This window comes from Pezoporus wallicus, unplaced genomic scaffold, assembly GCF_028554395.1.
Source record: "Pezoporus wallicus isolate ANWC-B61680 ecotype Strahan unplaced genomic scaffold, APGP_CSIRO_Pwel_v1 contig_4722, whole genome shotgun sequence".
Lineage (NCBI taxonomy): Eukaryota > Metazoa > Chordata > Aves > Psittaciformes > Psittacidae > Pezoporus > Pezoporus wallicus.
Window position 1 is genome coordinate 2,252,306 of NW_026641840.1, and position 24,677 is coordinate 2,276,982.

At 45.6% G+C, this 24,677-nt stretch overlaps 1 protein-coding gene across 3 annotated transcripts; it reads left to right on the forward strand.

The window, feature by feature from the left end:
• Positions 1-452: 452 nt before the first annotated feature.
• COPG2 (COPI coat complex subunit gamma 2) lies at positions 453-23,715 on the forward strand. 3 transcript variants are annotated; one of them, XM_057425444.1, is made up of 24 exons: positions 453-526; positions 2,136-2,188; positions 3,821-3,901; positions 4,926-4,997; positions 6,135-6,214; positions 7,326-7,401; positions 7,841-7,933; positions 9,047-9,133; positions 10,195-10,352; positions 11,242-11,375; positions 12,064-12,131; positions 12,965-13,153; positions 14,058-14,153; positions 14,562-14,805; positions 15,335-15,410; positions 16,086-16,189; positions 17,053-17,178; positions 18,496-18,558; positions 18,676-18,815; positions 19,375-19,546; positions 20,815-20,912; positions 21,599-21,737; positions 22,107-22,205; positions 23,203-23,715. In XM_057425444.1, exons 1-24 carry the CDS (start codon positions 490-492, stop codon positions 23,331-23,333), a joined length of 2,616 nt encoding a protein of 871 aa, XP_057281427.1. In that variant the 5' UTR covers positions 453-489; the 3' UTR covers positions 23,334-23,715. The 3 variants fall into 3 exon arrangements, with proteins under 3 accessions (XP_057281427.1, XP_057281428.1, XP_057281429.1); XM_057425445.1 differs by lacking the exon at positions 453-526 and having other exon boundaries at positions 2,174-2,313; XM_057425446.1 differs by lacking the exons at positions 453-526; positions 6,135-6,214 and having other exon boundaries at positions 2,174-2,313.
• The last annotated feature ends 962 nt before the right edge of the window (positions 23,716-24,677 follow it).

The following is a 24,677-nucleotide window of genomic DNA, read 5'->3' on the forward strand; positions in this document are numbered from 1 at the left end:
CTGCTGAGCAGCTCAGTGGCACCCACAACCCAATAGACCCCTCTGGTGCCTCATGGGTCAGCCATCGCTGTGAGGAATGGTACCACAATGGGGGATCCATACCAGCTCTGGGGATTTTCAGGGATCCTATCCCAAGTTTTCTGCTCCATTTGTAAGAAAGACCTGACCGAGGTATTAATGTCAACTACCTTCCACCTTTATTATTTCCATAAAGGACAATTAGGAGGGAAGCTGTGACCACCTCAGGGCGCAGCAGGAAGGCGCTACCACCCCCCTACAAAATGGCAACGCGGCTCCTTTAAGGAACGCCCTCACCCCCGGACCTGCCTCAGCCCCCATGAGGTCTTCCCTCACCTCCGCAGCCTATGGGCGTTGAGCGTCAGCTCCGCAGGCCAATCAGAACGCAGAGCGTGCCCTGAGGCGGCGGGACTTCCGGCGGGTGTCCCCGTGGCGGTGCGGCTCGGAGGGAAGAGGGTGACGGGCGGCGCCATGATTAAGAAGTTTGACAAGAAGGACGAGGAGTCCGGTATGGGGCTGGCGGCGGCAGGGCCGAGCTGAGGGGAGGGGGCACGGCGGCACCGCCCTGTGCGGAGCGATCGGTAGGCGCTCAGAGCGTCCCGCGGCTTGTAGCGGCCGCTGAGGTGAGGGAGGAAGTAAGTAAGTAAGTCATGGCCGCTGAGGTGAGAGGGGGTAACTGCTGGGGAAGGAAGCACCGTTTGCTTTCTGTGCCCAGGCGTTTGAGCCTCCCCCGGCTCTTCGGGACGGTCTGCGGGGTGCAGGGCCCGCACCGGCCCCTGGGGTCACGCTTGGAGGGAAGCTGTTCCCCGCAAGCCTGCGGGCTGCGGCTGGGTCTGTTCCTCCTTCATAGCATGAGAAGGAGAGGGTTTGGTCGGGGTCTGCACCTCCGCCTGGTAAGCTGGGCAGCAGCTGGCTGCGTGCACTGGGGTTTAGGCTGCGTTAGCACCGGCTGTAGTAAAGTACCCTGTGGGCGGGATAAAACCATCCCGTCAGGCAGAGTTGTTGTGGATGAGGCCATCGCTTGCACTTTTTCCCTCCATGAAACCTCCTGGAAATTAAGTTTAGGTTCCTGTAGTAACTGATGCTGCAGGTTGTGTGGAGAGCTGACGCAGAGCATCCCTGCGGAGAAGGATTTGGGCGTATTGGTCCATGAGAAACTGAACATGACCCGGCTTCAGTGTGTGCTTGAGCCCAGACACACACACCCCCCCCCCCCCCCCGTGCTGGGCTGCACCCCAAGAGCATGTGCAGCTTAAGATGATCTTAAGGTCCTTTCCAACTCCAGCCATTCTGTGATTCTGTGCTGTCTTGAGTTATATGTTGCTGCTGCTGATAGGTCTTCTGAGCCCAGCTGGACTGAGAGACATTTCGTTCTCAATTTCCTTTTGCTTTGGATGTAAGAAGTGAAGAATAAATGAGCTGAAAAGGAAAAATCTCTGCTGAAGGAAAAGGGTTAGAAGCAGTAGTGAGGGTTTGGAGGGGGTTATGTATCTGCAACAGTGGCTGTTAGGGCTGGTTTCACTGGGAATGGATTAGAAGGCTGCTGTCTGCAGCTGACAATAGCAAGTGTCATCACCAATAAGTTATTACTCTCAAGGGCTGGTTCTGGCCTGTTGAAAGGCTGAGGTGTTACAGGATGATGATACTCTGCTGCTAATGATTTTGTGATGTGTGGAAGCCAGACTCTATTTAGAGCTTGCTGAGTAGCCCATTTTAGTGGATAATTGATTGATGCACTTCTGTTTGAGATCCAGATCATTAGCTCTGTCCTGATGCCTTCAGTGCTTTCTGTGCCTGAAGGAATAAAAATAGGGGTACTAGGGAAAAATAGAGTAAATGGCTTTATGTAAAGAGGGAGTATTACACTGTTCTTCCTTGCCTTCCAGCTACGTTGGTACTGCTTCCTCCACACCTTTTCCTCCTGTACCTGTGAATATACCGCTGAGGAAAGTGGATTCAAAGCTCTTGGTGGAGAACATCAGGGATTTCACTGTAGCATGGGGTGGTTTTTTAAAGTTTAGGGACTGTTCCTCCAGTTCGTTTTTTTTGTTTTTTTTTTTTTTTTTTTTTTGTGAGGAATGCATTTCCTTAACTGAGAGGTCTCTTTTGTTCCTCAGGTAGTGGCTCTAATCCTTTCCAGCATTTGGAGAAGAGTGCTGTGCTGCAGGAGGTATGAATGGTCATCAGACTGTTGAACTCTTTTCCTTCAGAGTGTGTTAGCAGCTTGAGGAAGTTCTGCGCTGCAGCTCCCAAATTTGAATGGCTGTATTCAAACAGTTAATTTAAAAGCACGGGGTATGTAAATTAAATGCACATGGCTTGAGAGCAGCCCTGAGGGGAAGGATTTGGGTTGCTGGGTGACAAAGCTCTCCATGACCCGACTTCAGTGTGTGCTTGAGCCCAGAATCCCCTCTGAGTGCTGGGCTGCACCCGCACAGTGTGAGCAGCAGGTCAGGGAGGGTGCTGAGGTGCTGGCACAGGGTGCCCAGAGAAGCTGTGGCTGCCCCATCCCTGGCAGTGTTCAAGGCCAGGTTGGACACAGGGGCTTGGAGCAAGCCTCTCTAGTGGAAGATGTCCCTTCCTGTGGCAGGGGGTTGGAACTGGATGAGCTTTAAGGTTCCTTCCAACTCAAATCAGTCTGGGAGTCTATCAAGTTAGTCTCTGAGGGGTTTATCTGTAGTAACCCAGGCACAGCTACAGGTTGGGCAGGGAAGAGATTCAAAGCAGCCTTGCGGAGAAGGACTTGGGGGTGTTGGTTGATGAGAAAATGAACATGAGCTGGTAGTGTGCGCTTGCAGCCCCAAAAGCCAGCCGTATTCTGGGCTGCATCAAAAGGAGCATGATCAGCAGGAACTCTTGGAACAAGTCCAGAGAAGGGCCATGAGGATGATCAGGGGACTGGAGCACCTCCCATATGAAGACAGGCTGAGAAAGTTGGGGCTGTTCAGCCTGGAGAAGAGAAGGCTGCGTGGAGACCTCATAGCAGCCTTCCAGTATCTGTAGGGGGCCTATGGGGATGCTGGAGAGGGACTCTTCATTAGAGACTGTAGTGACAGGACAAGGGGTAACCGGTTAAAACTTAAACAGAGGAAGTTTAGGTTGGATATAAGAAGGAAATTCTTTCCTGTTAGGGTGGTGAGGCACTGGAATAGGTTGCCCAGGGAGGTTATGAATGCTCCATCCCTGGCAGTGTTCAGGGCCAGGTTGGACAGAGCCTTGGGTGATACGATTTAGCGTAAGGTGTCCCTGCCCATGGCAGGGGGGTTGGAACTAGATGATCTTAAGGTCCTTTCCAACCATAACTATTCTATGATTATCTGTGGCTTATGCCCTCCATGTGGACATGTGAGATCTCGGGGTGCTCTTACTGGTGTCTTCCATGTTTCCCTATGTTCATTCGACCTACTGTGTGTAGCAGGTTTTCCTGCTTCTCTTTGTGTTCTCCAGGAATAATTGCTAGTGATGAAGTGACTCTGTTGTGAAATAATGCTGAATTTTGTTGGTTGCAAGTAGCTAAAAGAAGTGTTCCTACTGTCAAGTAGTGTTTGGGCTACAGATGCTGTTGAAAGATGAAGTTGTTAGTTTGCTAGTTCCAGAGGGTACCAGTTGTCATTTGCTCAGGCTGCTGCCCATCCAGCAAACTAAATATGCCTGAGCTGGATGACAAGAATATGTTCTCTGGGACACATTTTTAGAATGAAAAGCTACTTGGTTGAAAACAAACGGCTTTACTTTTTATGATGAAAGAGAAATGATGATTGTTGAGTTACACTGTAATACTCTCTTTATGCTGTGTCTGTAGGCTCGTATCTTTAACGAGACCCCTATAAATCCACGAAGATGTCTGCACATCCTTACCAAAATCCTTTACTTGCTGAACCAGGTAAGTGTTATCATTTCTTCCCAGCCAGAATGAATATTCCCAAGGCTAATATAAGGAAGAAGTTCTTTACTGTGAGGGTGATGAGGCCAGAGAAGTGGTGAATGTTCCATCCTTGGCAGTGTTCAAGGCCAGGTTGCACAGAGCCTTGAGAGACATGTCTAGTGTGAGGTGTCCCTGCCTTTGGCAAGGGGTTGGAACTGGATGAGCTTAAGGTCCTTTCAAAGCCAAGCCATTCTGTGATGCTGTGATTCTAATTTCTGATAGCTTTCAGTGTGAAAGAAGTTTTGTACCTCTTCCTGACAGATTTGGGAGGTAGCTTTTTAAGGAGATCCAGAATGGGGTGTTTATGCTTTAGTATTATGTTCTTCCCTCTGACTTGCTGCTAACTGGAGTGAGATACATATCACTGAAGCATTTAATACTTTTTCCATGAGTGCCAAGTGAGAGCTGCTGCTTGATCTGTGGCCATCACAGCCCTGTGCAATGAAAGAGACACTTGTGTTTGCCCAGCTAAAGTGGGAATGGCTGAGACGAAGTGAAAACATAGGCCAAGAAGTGATGAGGTAGAAGGGTGTCTTTTTGTCTGGGGCTAAATTAGAAGCATGATAAGAAAGATTTTCTTCAGATGTTTATGTAGATCAGGTTTCGTGTGTGTCAGGTTGTATTTAACATCAAAGTAGGTTGGACCTCTGCTGTTCAGTCTTAATTCAGGCAGCAAGTAGATCCCTTTTAGGTAAGACAAAACCAAGGATGCCAGAAAAGGGAGCACAGGCTACTTAACAAACTGTTCCATTGCTGTACAGCTATGGATGGCATTTGTTGAAACCAAGTAGCTAGTAGTGGTAAATTTGACAGGTACTCCTCAGGAAACACGAGGTGAGGGAGGGATGGTTTCTAACATGAGAAAAAGCCTCAAAGCAAAGATCCTTGGTGTGTGGGTAGGTGTTAAAAATGGAGGCTGAAAGGTGGAGGCAGCTCAGTAACAATGGTGATTTTTCTCTTGCTTCTTATGTGCTGTTTTCAGGGTGAACACTTTGGAACCACTGAAGCCACAGAAGCTTTTTTTGCAATGACCAGATTATTTCAATCCAATGATGTAAGTACCTGGTTGTTTAGCACTTGCTGCCTCCCTGCTTTTGTCTGAATTTGTGGTAACTACAGATTACATCCAACTACAGTTGGATGTTGGGATGTGGGAGGTGAGCACTTCAAAGAACAAGCTGTGCACGCCAAGTACTAGCTGGAGGCAAGTCATGGTCTGGAAACAAGTGACTGAATAATAACACACAGTTACTTCTGCAGGTTGTATTTGGTGCTGGGTTTATTCTTTTCTGCATTGAATTACTGTTCTAAAGCATGTGAATCATGACAAAAGCCTTTAATATACAAATCAGTATCATTTTATGACTGTTTCTTACACTTACAAATAATCACCATCTGCTGAACTCAAAGTAGAATTTAAAAGTTGCCTGTAGACTAAATCCAGCTATTCCCTAGAACAGCTTGCTCTATTCAGGAATCACCATGGAGTCAAGGGGTGAGAACATCCTAAGAAAGCTAGATTAAACTTTGGATTTAGCCCAGTGTAAATTCCTTCTCTGATCTCTTTTGCAGAGTGTAAGAACTCAGAAGAGTTTTTATTCATTAATTTTTGTTCACTATAAACTGGCACCTCAGGTGTTTAGAGATTTGACTGAGGAATGTTGAACATGGAACTGTGTTGGAACTACAGAGTGCTTGGGACCTTTCTCATATCCATGTGTTGGAAGGGCGGGAGGGGTGGTTGATGTAAATGTGTTATTTGCTTTCCAAGAGTTAAAGTGTCAGTGCTCTTTGGATATTTGCTTTACAATAGCAAATAGATCAGAGGAAGTTGGGTTTAAAGCTTTTAAGTGATAACTGTGAGGCTTCTGCATTCAGATGTTTCACTTCTATCATGATTAACGTGGATTTTTGGTTTTAGTCTTATCTTACAAGATAGAGATATGTTTATTCTCCTGATTTGTTTGATAACTGACAGTAAGGCTATTCCCCAGTTATCAAACACAATTTAACTTGTGTGCTTTGTACACCACTGCTTTATCTTTGTATAGAAGTGGGGAAGAGGGTGTTCTATTTAAAAGCTTGCTCAAAATTTAAAGTTGAATATTTGAACTTTTATTTAACTTCAAAACTTGTAGGAAGTGTTTATTTATGCTTGCCATTAATAGTTTTCTGCACTACATTTTCACAGCAAACCCTTAGAAGAATGTGTTACTTTACCATCAAAGAGATGGCCAATATTTCTGAGGACGTCATCATAGTCACAAGCAGGTAGTAGAACCACAGACAGCACAGTATCAGAGCTCCTAAACAAGTAGCTCTATCTCTGTGTTTCTTTTAGCTGCTGTAATTCTCCGTTATGAAGGATAATAAAGGAAAGGAAAACAAACTGTCCTATGATACAGAGTATGTTACCACATGAAATGTTGATTTCTTCTTCCTGTGGTGTTACTCTTTACTAAAAAGGGAAGAGGCTTGCCTGCAGTTTCTCAGTTGGATGAAACTTTGGTTTCTTGTGGGTTTCTTGATAGGGGGGGAGTTGGTTTTGATTCCTTTTAACTGTTGGTTCTTGATGTTTTTTTCACACCAAGGCTGTGATATTCTGTTTTGCTTTGCTGTCAGAGCAGTTAGGGACAAGCAGAGCAAAGCCCAGTTCAGTCCTCCAGCTGAACTGTCAGGTTTTTGGACTGCAGGATAGATGTTATAGTTGCTGGAGAGCAAAATGGGATCTCTGATGTGTCTGTTTTATTTTCTATATTTTTTAAAGCTGCTCAGCAGCTGAAACTTTGCTGTTACCTAACTCAAAATGTCACGTGGTAGAAAGCAAGCACTTAGGAGAAGAACAACTGAGCTGAATGAACCAGGCATGTGGCAAAGGTGTATTATGAAAACTTGAACAAATTATTTTAAACTTAAACAGGGGAAGTTCAGGTTGGATATAAGGAAGGAATTATTTACTATGAGGGTGCTGAGGCACTGGCACAGGGTGCCCAGAGAAGCTGTGGCTGCCCCATCCCTGGCAGTGTTCAAGGCCAGGTTGGACACAGAGGCTTGGAGCAAGCTGCTCTAGTGGAAGGTGTCCCTGCCCGTAGCAGGGGGCTGGAAATGGAGGAGCTTTAACATCCTTTCCTACACAAACCAGTCTCTGATTCTCTGATTCTATGAACTGCGCATTTTGTAATGTTCTCTGTTTCCACAGAATCCCATGCTGTTAATTCTTAAGTAGCTGATTATTAAGAGGTTGTTTCTAGCCAGTACTAGAGCTCAGCAGTTAGGTGGTAACAGCTTGACCAACAGCTATGTGAGATGAGGCAAATGTCACAAAAAGACCAGGCATTGGGATGTTAAAGTGGTGTTAACAGAGTGTCTATGATTATTTCAGTTTGACCAAAGACATGACAGGGAAGGAAGATGTGTACCGAGGCCCGGCCATCAGAGCACTCTGCAGGATCACTGATGTAAGTCCAAATCACATCTCTGTCATGGGAGAGATGAGTGTGTTTAAAATAGAATAAAATAGAAAAGTACTAAAATAGAAAATTAAAATAGAAAAGCCCTCTCTTGCAGGGTGTATTCTTGTAGTGGTAATGGAATTTCTGCTGTAGGGAGGACAGCTCTGGAGCCTGCTGCAGATGCGAGGAGCTCTGTGGAGCTGGAGCACTGTAAACATGGAGTGAGAAGGCAGGAGCTTTGGAGCTCTGGTTTCTGATCTAAGATTGCTTTGCTGTAGACTTTGTTTCTGTCACTAAACCTCCAGGACCAGGCAATTGATACTAATCTCTCCCTTGCAGAACAGTTCATGATGCATTTTGAATATGCTGTGTGTGTATTTTTGCCTCATACTGCTTTTATGGTCTGCTTCCTAAGTATCAACACTTCTCTTTTTCCCCCTCACAGGCTACAATGCTACAAGCCATTGAGAGATATATGAAACAAGCCATTGTGGACAAAGTCCCCAGTGTGTCTAGTTCTGCACTGGTGTCTTCCTTAGTAAGTAAAGCAGTAGATGATTGGGAATCTGTGTGTTGTGTTGTGGGTAGGAGGCTACTCTGCTGCATTTGTAGCTCTGCTTGGCCTTTGTTTTGTTCTTTCTTCTTTTCCTTTTGAGATGTTTCTTTTCTTTCTCGTCTTCATCTGCTCACTGGAAAACAAGAAGCAGTGGTAGTGGAGTTTTCCTGTGACTCAGGCAGACTCTGTCCTCTCAAACTCCTTCCTTAATGTTCTCTTACCTTAGAGTACATCAGTTATAATAGCTAAGTGCAAAGTGCTCAGTCATCTCTCTATGCAGCCAGTGTAGGACGAGTTTCTCTGGGAAAGAGCCTTTAGAGGCTTGAGTTTAGAGTACTCAAGCACAGTGAAGACCATGAAAGTGTCTCTTGGTTTGGTGAGAGTAACTAAGAAACAGCCTGTGCTGTGGAAGAACTAACACAAGTGACTGTGAAGAAGTGTATGAATTCTGTGACAGGCAGTAAAAGCAGTTGGCTTTGTGCTCTGCAAAAGAAAAGATCCATGAAATTGCTGCCCTGCTGCAATTCAAGATCATTTTCGCTAATAGATAGAAGGGCAAGATGAAGTTCAGTCTGAAGGTGTTCCTCCCTTATTTGGGAGAAAAGGCTGGAAAATACCTTGCTAGGTTAATTCTTTAATAAAGAGGAGAATACAAATGAGAGCATGGGTAGTCTAAGACTGAGATGTAAGAAAACCAGTGGTTTATAGCTATACAGACGCTGGCTGCCTTGGTAAATCAAGAAGGCAGGAGGTAAAAGGTCCAGCTGAGGTGGAGTGAAGCCTCTGTTAGGACCCTGAGGGTGCAAAGTTGCATTAATACTAACAACTGAATTAATACTGACCTACTGGGATAACTGTAAGCAGGTGCATTCTCCTCCTATTGTCTTCAGTCCTGTTTGAACATAACTCTCCAAGTTACTTTTCTCTTCATTGAAACAAGTGCATCCATATAAACTATGGATGTGAGTTACTCTTTGTTACCTGTAGTACACAGCAAAGCTCTCAGTTCTCTCAAAGCCGGTAAAACAAGGCTTGTGGTACCTCACTGCTTCTGATTTTAGTTTGTCACCAGTCTCCATTTGTGGTTTCTTCCAGCATATGATGAAAATCAGCTACGACATAGTCAAGCGGTGGATCAATGAAGCTCAAGAAGCAGCTTCTAGTGACAACATCATGGTGCAGGTATGTTAGAGGGTGGTTGCTTCAGGAAGCAGTTAACACACTGGAGGGTTTTCACAGCATTCTGTGAGTTCTTAAAGTAAATTAAGGAGTAACTGGTTTTCCTTTTTTCTTTATTCTTTCAAAAATAACAGTGTTCAAGGCCAGGTTGGATGGGGCTTGGAGCAGCCTGATCTAGTGGAAAGTGTCCCTGCCTGTGGCAGGGGGTTGGAACTGGATGGTCATAAGGTCCTTTCCAACCCAATTCTATGATTCTGTTAGAATCATTGTATGATTCTGACTGTAACTTGAAGGAAACAACTACTTCAGAAACTCACAAGTTTGGTGATCCCAGTGCAAGATTCTTTTGAGGAGCTGGCTTTTCAGTACAGTGCTCTTGCCCTTTCCCTGCCAACCTTTTGATGGCTGGGATGCCACTGACTGTTTCACAGTAGTTGTCACAGAAAGGCTTTGAATCTGAGTTTTCAAAGAGCTTAAGAAATTATCTCTCTGCCACCCACAACACCAGCATCTCTTGCCTTGGCCTTCAGAACATTTGCAGTTACTATAGGCCCATGGAGATTAGCCCAGATATCAGTAAGATATCCATGTTAGTGAAATTATAATTGGTACAAATACTCTAAAGAGCTGTGGAAATGAAGGTGTTCTGTGTGTTCAGTCAGTGTTACAGACTAACCATCAAAACCAAGTCTGTTCTTATCCAGTGAGCAGCTTCATTAGTCATAGAATCCCAGACTGGTTTGGGTTGGAAGGGACCTTAAAGCTCATCCAGTTCCAATCCCTGCTACAGGCAGGGACACATTCTGACATTTAGTGGGGAGAAAGGGGAGTAAACTCCCTTCTTGGCTCTTTTAATCTTCAGGAATGCATTGAGCCTGTCTTATGGTGGACAGGAAGGGGAAGGAAATACTGCAGATACTTGTAACTTGTCAGGTTCATTTGAGGTTAGAGGGTATTTCAGCTAGGAAACACTAATTACCAGCACTCTTTTAGGTCTTGCAGTCTGGCGTTTCCCACTGAAGGGTGTATTCAATAGCTGCACATCTTTGTTTCTCATTTCCTAGTATCATGCTTTGGGGCTGCTCTATCACCTTCGCAAAAATGATCGTCTTGCAGTTTCCAAGATGCTGAATAAGTTCACTAAATCTGGCATGAAATCCCAGTTTGCTTACTGCATGCTGATCCGAATTGCAAGCAGGCTCTTGAAGGAATCTGAAGAGGGGTAAGTAAGAGGCAGTGTGTGTTACAAAACCTACTTATTATTTTGAGGTAAAGGGTAGCTAGGAAACTTGTGGGGTTTGAAGCTTGTGGAAATGTAAATATGGATAGAATCATAAAATCATAGAATGGTTTGGGTTGGAAGGGACCTTCTCTGTGCTGGAGAGGGACTTCATCAGGGACTGTAGTGATAGGACAAGGAGTGATGAGTTCAAAGTGAAACGGGAAGTTCAGGTAGGAGATAAGGCAGAAGCTCTTCCCTATGAGAGTGCTGAAGCGCTGGCACAGGGTGCCCAGGGAAGCTGTGGCTGCCCCATCCCTGGCAGTGTTCAAGGCCAGGCTGGACACAGGGGCTTGGAGCAAGCTGCTCTAGTGGAAGGTGTCCCTGCCCGTGGCAGGGGGTTGGAACTGGATGATCTTTAGGTCCTTTCCAACCTAAACTGTTCTGTGTGATTCTGTGATTTCAAATGCAATAAGGTTCCACCTATATTTTTGGGGATGTGAACAGAAGGATCTCTCCTATCCTGCCCTCATATTAGCAGGGGAGGATACAGTTATCTGATGAAATTCTTTTATCACTGGATATTTGTTGTAGAAATAACATATGACATGTGATAATATGATATATGATTCATGGTAAATGACACATGATTAATGGTAATGTATTTATATGTAGAAAGCAGCATTTCTAACCCAAAGAGGATAATGTCAAGATGAACAGTTTAACAATAAATAGAATAATTAGAGCTCAAGTATGAGTTGAGCAGTCTGATGGCCTAGGAAAAATGAAAGCCAGTGCATTAGCTGTGCGAGTGAAGTTCTCAGAAATGCAGTTTTAGTGGTTTGTAAGTAATTCAGCATTATTCCTGCTGTGAATCCTCTTTTGGTTGTAGCCATGAGAGTCCACTATTTGACTTCATCGAGAGCTGTCTGAGGAACAAGCATGAAATGGTTATTTATGAAGCTGCTTCTGCAATCATCCATCTCCCAAACTGCACAGCTAGGGAGCTGGCACCCGCTGTTTCAGGTTGGTCATGGAGTCCTTAGTATCCCTCAAGCAGCTGAAAGGGTGGTAAAGCACGTAAGAGACAGCACAACGTAAATACTGGACTCAAACTGTGAATTTCCTGTTTCTTCCCCAGTTAGAGGGCTTTGGGATGAGAAGCACAGTGATCCCTTTTCCCCATTTCCTTCAGAGCTTTTGGGAACAGGCAGTAGCGGTGGCATTTTCCTTTTTCCAGCTGCAGGAATTTGGGGTAAAGGGAAGGTAGATGAAAATTTGATAGCCCAGATGTGCCACAGACAGCTGTGCAAACCACCTATTACTGATGCAAGATTAAAACCAGGAGGGTATTTCGAACTTGCTTGTGAAGCCAATAATAAGTTATGGGTAGAGCCACATGAATGTTTAGCAGTGTGTAGCTGAGCATGGGTACGTTGGACATTCCTCCCTATTCCATTTCTTTCAAAGAGACATGATCTGATTTCCTGCTGCAGTGAGTTCTGACTGAACTATTTGCATTGCCAATATCAAAGTGCTGGCTCAAGGCAATTTCCCTTTCCTTATCTGGTTGCGAGGGCTCTCCCCTTCTGCTCCCCACACATTCCAGGTGCCTAGAGTTGCATTACTGGGAGCTGGCATTTGTTAAACAGTCTCTGCTCTGTAACATCTTGTTGTGAGTGACTTCTCTTATTTTTCTCTTCCTCTTTTTCAGTGTTGCAGCTGTTCTGTAGCTCTCCCAAACCTGTGTTGAGATACGCAGCTGTACGGACCCTGAATAAAGTGAGTGCTGCCAAAGCCATCTAAACAAGCAGAAACCTCTGAGCATCAGAGGAAGCCAGACTTCAGTTCCTAAGGGTGTGTTACCTACAGTAGAGTTACTGCTCTCATGATTACTTGCAGATACTCCATGATGGAGAATTGGTTTGTCCATGCCACATCTCCTGGTGTGATGGAAATGTTCTCTGCATCCAAGTTCTGTTTGCTCATTTCTGGACCACAGAGCTATGTGTAGGTTGATAACTTGTGAGCTGCAAGGAAGCAAAGTCTCAGATATTTAATAGTGCCAAAAGTGTGACTAGGATGTGTGTGAAGGAAATAACATTCTGATGTAAAAGCTGCACACAGCAGAAACAGTTTGTGACTGTCAAACTCATGAACTGTAACTTGGAGTTCATTTGAAACACTGAAACGAAAGAACGTGAGCTTTGATTGCATCCTGCCAACAGCAGTGTGATGTAGGTTTAGCTGCAATCCTTCATCCTTGCCTCATGAAAGTTTGAGTTTTAGATTTTATAAGAGCAAGTAGGACTAGAGCAAGGGGGAAAGGCTTTAAACTAACAGGGGAGATTTAGATTAGGTATTGGGAAGAAGCTCTTTAGGGGTTATAAGGCTCTGAACAGGTTGCCCAGAGAAGCTGTGGCTGCCCCATCCCTTCCAGTGCTCAAGGCCAGGTTGAACGGGACTCGGAGCAGCCTGCTCTAGTGGAAGCTGTCCCAGCCCATGGCAAGCGGTTGGAACTAGAGGAGCTTTAAGGTCCCTTCCAGCACAAACCATTCCATGATTCTGATCCTACATTATTGCTCCCATCTAGTTTGGAATTGCATTCCTTGCAGGTGGCCATGAAGCATCCATCTGCAGTCACTGCCTGCAATCTGGACCTGGAAAACCTCATCACTGACTCCAACCGCAGCATCGCTACTCTCGCCATCACCACCCTGCTGAAGACAGGCAGTGAGAGCAGTGTAGACAGGCTCATGAAACAGATCTCTTCCTTCGTGTCAGAGATACCAGATGAGTTTAAGGTGTGGCACTGGAGGCCTCTGCTCTTTCCAGCTGCAGGTTTTTCTCCCATTCTTGTTATTATGAAGCTTTTCCCATTTGTTAATCCTTTAGTGGCTTAGTCTGATAGAGCAAAGCCAGCTTGAAATTCAGAAGGTGTAGTGCTCTGCTTTCCAACTGAAATATGCTGTGTCATTTCCTTCCATCACTCCAAGGAAGGATAAATGTTTGGTCGATTTCTGGCTCTTGTGCAGTGTCTTGCAAACCATTGTACTGCCTTCTGGTTGTTCCTTTGGAGAGGAAGAGGGATTTTAACTGCTCTGATTGAGTCTGTATCACTTCAAGTGTGATAGTTAGGAAATAGTATGAATTACATGTTCCTATATTGACTAAACTTGGCTAAGAACTTGGTTAAGGGTGGTAGTTGACTTGTACTCATCCCTTTACACCACAGAGTTGCCTTGAGGAGCATGTCTCTACTAATTGAAGGCATGTAGTAGAGGATAGTATGTCTCTACCAAGTCAGTTTCCACTAGTGCACAGTGGCCGTAAGTTCTTGTGTTTATGAGAAAAGGAAATGGGGATTAGAGAAATTCCAAATTGCAAAGAGTTTTAATGAGAAAATATAACTACTTCAGGTAGAATTAGGTCAGGATCATCACTGGACAGAGGGAGGAAGTGAGGGGAAGCTTTGAATAAATGGAGTCTATTTTAAATTACGGTCCTCTAATAGAGCCAGGTCTTGCACCATGCCAGCCCAGGGGACTTAATGCTCATGCTGAGACTCCACCACCTGATTAGGATCCTTGTACATTAATTTCATCTGTCACTGTGACAGCTTGAGCTAGTGAGAAGTGTGTGTTCTTCATAGACTTCGTTCTTCATAATAAATGCATGTGACTAATGTCCTCCTCTATTGGTTTGCAGGTGGTGGTGGTACAGGCTATCAGTGCTCTATGCCAGAAATACCCTCGGAAGCACAGTGTCATGATGACCTTCCTCTCCAATATGCTCAGGGATGATGTACGTGGATGATGCACAAACTTTTCTTTGTGTAGTGATGGGGGGGAAGCTCTGATAATGTGTCAGGTGGAAGGAATAAGTAATCTGCAAGCATGAAGGGTCTTTTCTGTCTTATGTCAGTATACAGCAATGATGGGGTCTGAGTGATTAAGTAACCTCTCTTATGTCATGGGTCAAACTTGTCTGTACATCAGCAACTGATTGGAATTGATGCTCAGATGTGCCTTTGTGGGCATGGGGGCACTAGGAAGACCCTGTTAGGTCAACCAGCACTGCTCCTCTGTTCTCTTGATGCACAATGGTTGTTCTTCTTAATGGCAGGAAGCAGTTGAAGTGTGAGGGGAACTGAGCAGCACTGATGTCTGAGCTCTGCCTTCTGGGTCAGTGTCCTTGATTTTCCTTTCCCAGGGTGGCTTTGAGTACAAACGAGCCATTGTGGATTGTATAATCAGTATCATTGAGGAGAATCCTGAGAGTAAGGAAGCAGGCTTGGCTCACCTCTGCGAGTTCATCGAGGACTGTGAACATACTGTCCTGGCCACGAAGATCCTGCACCTCCTGGGCAAAGAGGGGCCGAGGACTCCATCCCCTTCCAAGTACATCCGTTTCATCTTCAACAGGGTGGTGCTGGAGAATGAGGCTGTGAGGGCTGGTGAGTTCAGTTTATGTTTGATGTTTTCATGTCTGCTGGAAATCTCGGGGCTGAAACTGGGTTTGGGAATGGGAGGCAATGGTTATTCCACAGGCATTGTGAAGGTCGAGCTCTTGAATGAGTGAGCTGTGAAGGTGTTTTTTTATCCTGCAGTGTGTTTCATCTCTTCACATAGAGTCACAGAATGGTTTGGTTGGAAGGGACCTTAAAGCTCATCTAGTCCAGTTCAAACCCTTTTCCAGTTCAAAAAGAGAGTTCTCATAGAACAGAGTTGCAATGCTGCTAAGCTGAAAGAGCTGGGCTGTTCATCCTGGAGAAGGCTCCAGGAGGTGTTAGAGCAGCTCCAGTGCCTAAAAGGCTACAAGAAACTTGGAGAGGGGCTTTGGACAAAGGCCTGTGTGGACAGGACAAGGGGAATGGCTTTAATGTGCCAGAGGGGAGACTGAGATGAGATGCCTTGAATCATGACTCTGAGGATGTGTTTGTGTATAGCTCTTGCACCTCTGACATCTTCCTGTTTTCCTCTCAGCTGCTGTCAGTGCATTGGCCAAGTTTGGTGCCCAGAATGAGAATCTTCTTCCCAGCATCTTGGTGCTGTTGCAGAGGTGAGTGGACACAGCTGTACCTGTGCTGAGCTTCTTGGTGACACTTGGTCTGGCTCCACAGAGGAATCAAGGTCCGGTCTGGTCAGAACTTGGACTGGGGTTGCCACAACATACCAGTTGAGGAGTTGGGAGATGGTTCCCTTCAGCCTTCCTGGCTGGGGGCAGCAAAGCACTGCCGGAGATGAGCAAGTGAATAATGTGATTGGAACACCTGATAGTAAACTCTGAGAACATTCCTCTGCAGGTAATAAATCTGCGTTCCTATAGGCACACATCTTTTTGCATCCCTTGAGGCAAGAAAACGTATTTCCAATGTTACTCATGAATAACATTTGTTTATGGCTGAGTAGTGATGCCATACACCATGTCACAAGTTCCTGTACCTTTCAGTTGGCTTGGTTGAACTTCGTAAGGTTTGGAGGTGTATATTTTATAACCTAGCGAGTGTGCATGGTGTGAACAGCTCGCACATCTCCTTTAATCTTGGTTTTCTGATGAGACACATTTAAATTTCAACTACTGTGTTGTAGGAACTATTTTTTTGTCTAATTAGAATAGCTGTTGAGGGATCTCAGAGCATCATTGCAGTATCAAGTCCAATCTTGATGCCATTTGTAGCTCAGCTCTCCTCATGTCCTCAGCTGCTGACTGCTGTCCTCTTGTTCCCCAACACAGGTGCATGATAGACAGTGATGACGAAGTTCGGGACAGAGCAACCTTCTACTTGAATGTCCTACAGCAGAGGCAAATAGCACTGAATGCTGCCTATATTTTCAACGGTCAGTGATGGAAAGGGTTATTTTATGAGCTGTTATTTAACTTTATTATGGGGGGGCTTTGCTGTAACAATTTTCTCTAATGTAACTTGGGTCAGAATAACTACAAAGGACACAACTTTTTTTTTTTCTGACCCAAGTTCTTTCCTTTTGAGGTACTGAAAATGGCAAATTTGCCAAAATATGGGAAGGATTGTGTAGGAAATGGAGGAAAAGTATGAATTAAGCTTTTTTCATCATTGCTTCTTCCATCACTCACCTGGGACAGGTTTCTTAATCTTGGCTTCCTCGTCTCCATTACAAAGTGAGGATGCCACATCTTGTTGCCAGTTTTGGTTATAAAACTGGATTATGGTCTGTAGTTGAGTCGATGGGAGCAGAGTAGTCAACACACGTGAGAGGACTGCAAAATGACTTTTCTGGAGTGAACTGTTCAGACTGCAGTTCAATCTGGAATAACAACTTCCTGTGTCATCTGCAGAGCAGTGTTTTTATCCTATCTAGCACTGTGAAGTACTTAGTGTGTGTTTGTGGTTACTGAGACACAAACGTGCTTTTGTTAGTTTTTTATTAGCTGAAGTCCAAACTGCATCTAGCTGTAAACTCTAGATTTCTTACAAGAGTTTCTCTGCAGCCTGATCCAGTTGACAGGCTTCAGAGGAGAGCTCTTTAAATAATCTTTCTTGCTTATATCTCAAGGCGGATGTAACTAAGACACCGGTAAATTTTCAGACTCGGGCATCTTACTGCTTTTGTTGCAGTGGGCCCTCCAAAATTCCCACTCTTCACATGTAAATCCTATTGCCATGGGCCTCTGACAGTTCCTGCTGTTAGAACTGACTTTTCTTGCCTGTGTTTATTTGCAGGATTGACAGTCTCTGTTCCTGGGATGGAGAAAGCCCTGCACCAATACACACTGGAGCCTTCTGAGAAACCTTTTGATATGAAAACAGTTCCACTGGCTACTGCACCAGTCTTTGAACAGAAAGCAGGTAACACTCAGGCTAACCAAGGCCAGGTTGGACACAGGGGCTTGGAACAAGCTGCTCTAGTGGAAGGTGTCCCTGCCCGTGGTGGGGGGTTGGAACTGGAGGAGCTTTAAGGTCCCTTCCAACACAAACCAGTCTGGGGTTTGATGTTTAAATAGGCCATGGACAAAGCTATAAGCATTTATGTTGCCATAGTGAAACTTCATGTCTGTAAATTGGCTCCATCCCAGTAGGCTCAGGCCAAGACATGTGGTGGCTCAGCTAAACAGGGTGCAGCATCACTGGCTTTGCCTCCTTGGTATTCGCAGATAAAGGAAGAGAGCGCTTCTTCCAAAGAAACATGTGTTGGCAAGAATGTGGTTGTTCTGTTAGTTTAGTTGTTAGAGAGGAGCTTGTACCTAGATCAACATTGGTTGGTGGATACATTCCAGGAGTGCTAACTCACTTCACTGGCTTTCTTCAGTGTTCTTGCTCAGTTCTTCCATTCTGACTTTGTGCAACTTTAATAAGAGTTTGAGGGGGTTTTCCCCCTTCTCCTCCTTCTTCCAGCTTTTTTTCTGAATATTTTGCACTGAAGTGTGCCTATGTCATAGAATAATAGAATCCCAGACTGGTTTGGGTGGGAAAGGACCTGAAGATAATCCAGTTCCAACCCCTGCCATGGGCAGGGATACCTTTCACTTGACGAAGTCTCTGTCCAACCTGGCCTTCAACACTGCCAGGGATGGAGCATTTATGACTTCTTTGGGCACCCTCTGCCAGTGCCTAAGCACCCTCACAGGGAAGAACTTCTTCCTTATATCCAACTTTAAATTTTCCCCTGTTTCAGTTTGAACCCGTTACCTCTTGTCCTATCACTACAGTCCCTGATGAAGAGTCCCTCTCTAGCATCCTTGTAGCCCCCTTCAGACACTGGAAGCTGCTCTGAGGTCTCCACACAGCTTCTCCAGGCTCAACAGCCCCCATGTTCTCAGCCTGTCTCTGTGTGGGAGGTGTTCCAGTCCCTGATCATCCTCGTGGCCTCCTTTGGACTTGCTCCAACAGCTCCATGTTCTTATGTTGGGGACACCAGAACTGCACACAGTGCTGCAAGTGGGGTCTCCTGAGACCCAAACACCTCTCCTCTTTTCTCCTTACAACCCAGTATTGCCTTGTGGTAAAGATATCTCAGTATGTATGTGTGAGGAACCAAATTGGCAATGGTTCATAGCAGGATGTGTGCAACACTACGGGTTAAGGAGTTTTTAGTGGAGTTATAGCAGCATTTAAAACTCCTGAATGATGTAGGTGACAGCACAAAGTCTTTGTTTCTTCTTCCAGAGATTGCCCTTGTCACCAGCAAGCCTGAGAAAGTTGCACCTTCACGGCAGGATATATTTCAAGGTGAGACAAGAACAGCGGGTCTCCAGTGCTTGAAGTGCTGGGAGGATGTTAACAGGTCAGGAGGGAGCAATGAACAAGCCTTTCACTAAGTGTCACCTTCTTTTCCTTTCTGCCTAGAACAACTGGCAGCCATTCCAGAGTTCAAGAGCTTGGGCCCATTGTTCAAGTCTTCAGAGCCAGTGCACCTCACAGAAGCAGAAACAGAGTATTTTGTTTGTTGTATTAAACATGTGTTCACAAATCACATTGTTTTCCAGGTAAGAGAAGCTACGTGCTTTTGCCTGGGTGCAGTTGGAGTTGCCCTTTAATCATAGAGTCACATAGTGATTTGGGTTGGAAGGGACCTTAAAGCTCCTCCAGTTCCAACACCCTTCCACAGGCAGGGACATCTTCTACTAGTGTGGGTTGCTCCAAGCCCCTGTGTCCAACCTGGCCTTGAACACTGTCAGGGATGGGGCAGCCACAGCTTCTCTGGGCACCCTGTGCAAGCGCCTCAGCACCCTCACAGGGAAGAGCTTCTGCCTTCGATCTAATCTAAATGAAGCATAAGCAGTGCCCTGGGGAGTACAGCTTCTCTCTTAGGGGAACTGCAGTGTAGAATTAAGGGTGTGTGTGCTGCTTTCCTCAACAGTCAAATAAGGATGGGGGTTATGATCCCATGTGTTAAGGATTTATAGTAAAACTGGAGAGAAAAGCTGTTTTTGTGAACAGCAGCTTGTTCAATGAAGTGGGAGTCTGCTTTATACTGTGGATTTGAGGGCAAAAGTCTTGATTAGGAATGTTTCTTCTCTAAGTCCTTTTCAATATGTTCTGCAGTTTGATTGCACAAACACCTTAAATGATCAGCTGTTGGAGAGAGTCACTGTGCAGATGGAACCATCAGATGCTTATGATGTGATCTGCTTCATCCCAGCACCCAGCCTGGCTTACAACCAGCCAGGCGTGTGTTACACCCTCGTCCAGATCCCGCAGGATGACTCCACTGCAGGTACCTGTTGGGAAGGAGTTGTTCTGCCCAACACTTCCCTCAAAGGAAGCTTTGGGAGAACAGCATGAAATGTTGAGGGGGTGGAGTTTGGGGAATACATTGAGATTCCGGAAATGACTGTTTGTCATGTGTCATGTGCTGGTTTTCATGTAGAACCTGTGTTTGTGCAAAATAATATACACAAGTTTTACAACATAGTGTAAACATTTTGAAATAATCAGCAGTATTTCTGCAAATGGGATGTTGAAGAGGATTGGAGAGGTAATAGGAATTGGTGCAGGTATTAGGAAATGGAATTTACTGCCTTCAATCAGTGAAAGGAGCAGATTTGAAAACATGGATTTTTGTTGTATTCAAGAGCAGAATCATTGAAAGGAAAATAAAATATCAGTAGTCTGGGCCTGCATAAAACTTCTCTTTATTACTGTTATTCACACTTACAAGAAACTTCATTGGATGTAGAATCCCAGACTGGTTTGTATTGGAAGGGACCTTAAAGCTCCTCCAGTTCCAACCCCTGCCACGAGCAGGGACACCTTCCACTAGAGCAGCTTGCTCCAAGCCCCTGTGTCCAACCTGGCCTTGAACACTGCCAGGGATGGGGCTGCCACAGCTTTTCTGGGCACCCTGTGCCAGCACCTCAGCACCCTCACAGGGAAGAACTTCTGCCTAAGAGCTCATCTCAGTCTCCCCTCTGGCAGGTTAAAGCCATTCCCCTTGGCCTGTCCCTACAGGCCCTTGTCCAAAGCAACTCTCCACATTTCTTGTAGCCCCCTTAAGTACTGGAAGCTGCTCTGGGGTCTCCATGCAGCTTATCTTCTCCTGGCTCAACAGCTGCAGTGTACTCTCAGCCTGTCAGCCCATTTTCAGTTGATTTAACATGCTCATCAGCGAGGGGGTTTCTTTGTTATCCCTTTAATACCACGGAAGATTAGAATTAGTGTGAATTCTCTGACCTGGGGGGTTGGCTCATGATCCGTTTCTCAGAAACCCTTTGCAGAGTTTCTCCTCTCAGAGCCGGCACTCTGGGAGGCCTGAGCTTGTTACATTATGGCCCTGGCATACACCTCTTCTGTGATCCTCCTTTGGTCTTCATCTTAAGCCTGGGGAGCCTGGTGGAAATACATATGCAGCTGAAGAGTGCTCTGACCACATCCGTGTCTCTATCTTCTGGGGCAAAGCTGAGGTAGATTCTTTCAGGTCTCTTTTTTGCTTGAAGAGAAGGAACTGCAGTACCCCTAACCTACAGGCTTTTCTCTCCTCCCCAGTTGCTTGTACTTTCAGTTGCACAATGAAGTTCACTGTTCGAGACTGTGACCCAAACACGGGTGTCCCAGAAGAAGATGGCTATGATGATGAATATGTGGTAAGTTCAGAACTTGTTTTAGTTTCATACAGGTGGCCATGGGGCTGACAGTTTCCTTTCAGATCTAAATCCGTAAAGAGAGAGCAGCAAACCTGCCCAAAACACCACAATACTGTAGCTCATAACTTTAGGTCCTTCCCCAAAACTTTCCTCCTGTTGTGCCCTATGGAGAAAGGATTTGTGAGTTCGGAAAGGAAGGAAGGAAGAACTTCCTCTGTCTGTTTTCAGAATTCCAGCCCAATCTCTCCCAGGCATTTGTACTTCTGTTTATTGTGTTCATGTTATCACTCATGGAAATACAAGTCAGATCTCAGGAAAGTGCCTGGTTTGGGGGCTTGGAGGCAGCAAAGGCTCCTTCAGGATTCTGAGAGTGTCTCTCCTCAGCTGCTCAGTAGAAGCTACAATGGGCTTTGACTCCCAAAGTGATTGCCCCATTTTCTGCTCTCTTTGAGCCTCACGCATGTTTGAGGAAACGTGTTTAAGCTTTACAGATAACCACCATAAATACTATTTTTCCTCTCTGCTTTTATATGCTGTTATTATGTGCTTCTGCAATTAAAGCCACGCATGCCAGGGTTCTCTTGGCAAAATGCTGCTGCCTCTCTTTGTCTTTCCCTTTCTAAGATGATCATTTCTCTAACTTCTTATATTTTGTAAGCCTAAACTCTCCTTTGCTTTTCTATCAGTTGGAAGACCTGGAGGTGACCATGTCTGATCATATTCAGAAGGTTTTAAAGCCAAACTTTGCAGCAGCATGGGAAGAAGTGGGAGATGACTTTGAGAAAGAAGAAACCTTTGCACTTAATTCCATTAAAACCCTTGATGGTGAGATGATCTCTCCTCGTGTATTGGTGACCCACATAGTAATCCTGGTAAATCTGGCATGCTGGGGATATATTTGGTGCGTAGGAGGAGAATTTGGTGCCTTCCAGTGGGAAGTCATGTCCCAGCAACAAGGTTTTGTGTTGCAATGCTGGGATTATAGCGAGTGGAACTTTGGCATTGCTCTCCTGAAGCTGGGTGGAGGAAGGGGTGGGTTCCTGGGCTGGACTTTTGCACATGGCAAAGTAGGGGTATTGATGGGGCTGCAGTCAAGCTGCTGAATGGAAATGGTTAACCCACATGGGTGCTTAGAGGAGAAGAAGAGCTTGGCACTAACCGGAGGTAATTCTCTTCCTCGATCTCTGCATGCAGAAGCTGTCAATAACATCATCAAGTTCTTGGGCATGCAGGCCTGTGAGAGGTCAGATAAAGTGCCAGAGAACAAGAATTCTCACACACTCTACTTAGCTGGTAAGTACTCACACTGCAGGACTCCATGGCCCTGTGTCCCCACAGGGCTTTACTAAAGGGAGGGGAATGGGTTGGGAGATTCTGCTCTTACTTTGAGAGGTTTTTCTCTGTGTTGATCAGAATGGATGTATTCTGCCTATGGGAATGGTAGTGAATCCTTTGAATGAAGAACTTTCAGAGCAGGCACCTGACTAAGTTCCTTGCCTGTGCTTATCTTGGAAGGAGGTTCTTAGGACCATCTTACAGACACATCCTGAATTGACCTGCAGTAGCCACAGCTTCTTACGGAATCCTAGAGTCATTTAGGTTAGAAAAGACCCTTAAGGTCATTGAGTCCAACTGGTAACCCAGCAGTGCCAAGGCCAACACTAACCCATGTCCCTAAGCACCACGTGTACACATCTTCCATATCCCTCCAGGGACGGTGACTCCACCACTGCCCTGGGCAGCCTGTTCCAATGCCTGAGCACCCTTTGGGGAAGGAATTGTTCCTCATCTCCATCTAAACCTGCCCTGGTGCAGCTTGAGGCTGTTTTCTCCTGTCCCATCCCTTGTTCCTTGGGAGCAGAGGGAACAGAGCCCCCTCCTGGCTCCATCCTCAGGACTATTTCTCCCTTAAGGGCAAGGGCACTGAGCCAGTGTACTAGCCTTGCAGTGTGTGTGGCCTTCTCAAACCAGAAGTGAGCTTCAGCTACCCACTTTTCTGCTTTTTACCTGTTTAAGTCACCCAAGCCCTCCAGCAGCAGTTGCTGACTCTCTTTCATTACAGCATTATCTGTTATCTTTGGTCTTGGCCTCAAGAGCTTAGGAGAAATTGGGGGTTTGGGTATTTGTTAGTCACTTCCCCCTTCTCTGCAACTGGCATAGACTCAGCATGTCTGTTGATGGCTCCTGGGTTAGGACTAGATCACTGAGCCTCTCCTGAAGTGGTGTCTACAAGAAAATCTCTTCAAGTCATCTCCTAAAGCCAATCTCAAACATTGCTTTGTCCCCTCAGGTGTCTACAGAGGTGGCTGTGATGTGCTGGTGAGGTCCAGGCTCACGCTCGGAGACGGAGTCACCATGCAGGTGACTGTTAGGAGCAAAGAAGAACCGCCTGTAGATGTCATCCTGGCTTCTGTAGGCTGAGTGTTCCAGCACAACTGTGGTGGAAACCCCCTTAGCAAACACTGGTTGGGTATTTACCAGCCGTCAAGCAGCCTGCCTGCCCTTCTGCATGTAGTTTTTACTCCTCCATTTGGTATATTTTGTACGTTACAGTAGTGGCAATAGGTGGCTGGAACTGAGCCTTTCCCATGTCCCTTCCCTTGTTGTCACTTACCCATTCCCATCTAATTTATTGCACCTCTGGCCACTTGCAGTAGAGCAGGGAAGGGAAAAGAGGCAGGTGGGAAGAAAAATGGCATCAGACTTTTGTCAAAATTGCTTTTTATTAACAGAAAATAAACCCTGGTCCAAGTGGTGGAATTCATCTGAAGTACTGGTAATAAAATAGACATTTCTTGTTCTAGTTCTGGCTGTTTCAGTACAGAAAAAAGTAGCCCATGATGGCTGCTTACTCAGAAAAAGCCCCTTATTCCTAAAGGGACACTAAGAAAGTTCAAACATAAGCAGTTAAAACCCACCCAGCCTCCAAGTTTATGGTATCCTGATGCTCATCTCCTCTGTTCCACACGGAAAAATCAGTGTACAGAGAGAGATTAACCTTCACCTCCAAAAGCATAGTCAGTGGCGAGCCTTACATTAATAATCCCAAACACTGGTGTGTGAAACATCCCATATCAAAAGCTGGGAAGAGACAGGGAAGGAGGGACCTTATGGTAACTTCCTTATGAGGGAAGTTCTGTATCTCTCTGCTGGTCTGCTGTTTCTTTAGTTATCAAGCCAGGGTGAGGAAGGAAAGAAGGAATAGCGTTCCAATACCACTTTAATTACCTGTCCTACATCCCTATGGCTTCAGTAGCTATTGCTCACAAGAGCACTGGCTTTTGCTAGGCCCCAGAACACTGCTTCTTCAGCTTGCCCTAGTGAAAGAGGCATGAGCCTGCCCTGGTGGAGCTACAACCAGGCTTCAGCAAAGCTCCTGGGTAGTCCCAGGGGTGCAGCATCACTGAGCAGCTCTGCTTGTTCAACTGAAGAGCAGAGAAACAAGGGAAGTAGTAAAACCGTTGAGGTTTAGAGCTTGCCTTTGGGTCATTGGCCATTAAAAAGAGGTTACTGAAGGTAATTACAGTCTTTAAATGCTCCTTTATGTGTGCAGGGCGTCATTGCCAGTACTTGGGGGATTACAGGTCCAGCTCTCCTGCTGTAGTTAGTGTAGGCAAACTCTACTTCAAATTCTTCAGGCCTGACAAGGTGGTCAAGTATTACAACTCTTAGCAGAGGGATATCATTTCAACTGCATCCATGGTGGGAGTGTAAGCATCAGATCTTGACTGCAAGTGGTCCTGGCTACCAGTGACGTGTAGCATG

Coding starts and splice junctions, on each gene's coding strand:
- COPG2 (XM_057425444.1), top strand. CDS start 490: ATGATTAAGAAGTTTGACAAGAAGGACGAGGAGTCCG. Junction 7,934..9,046: donor CTGCACTGGTGTCTTCCTTA/GTAAGTAAAGCA, acceptor GGTTTCTTCCAG/CATATGATGAAAATCAGCTA. Junction 18,559..18,675: donor ACGGCAGGATATATTTCAAG/GTGAGACAAGAA, acceptor CTTTCTGCCTAG/AACAACTGGCAGCCATTCCA.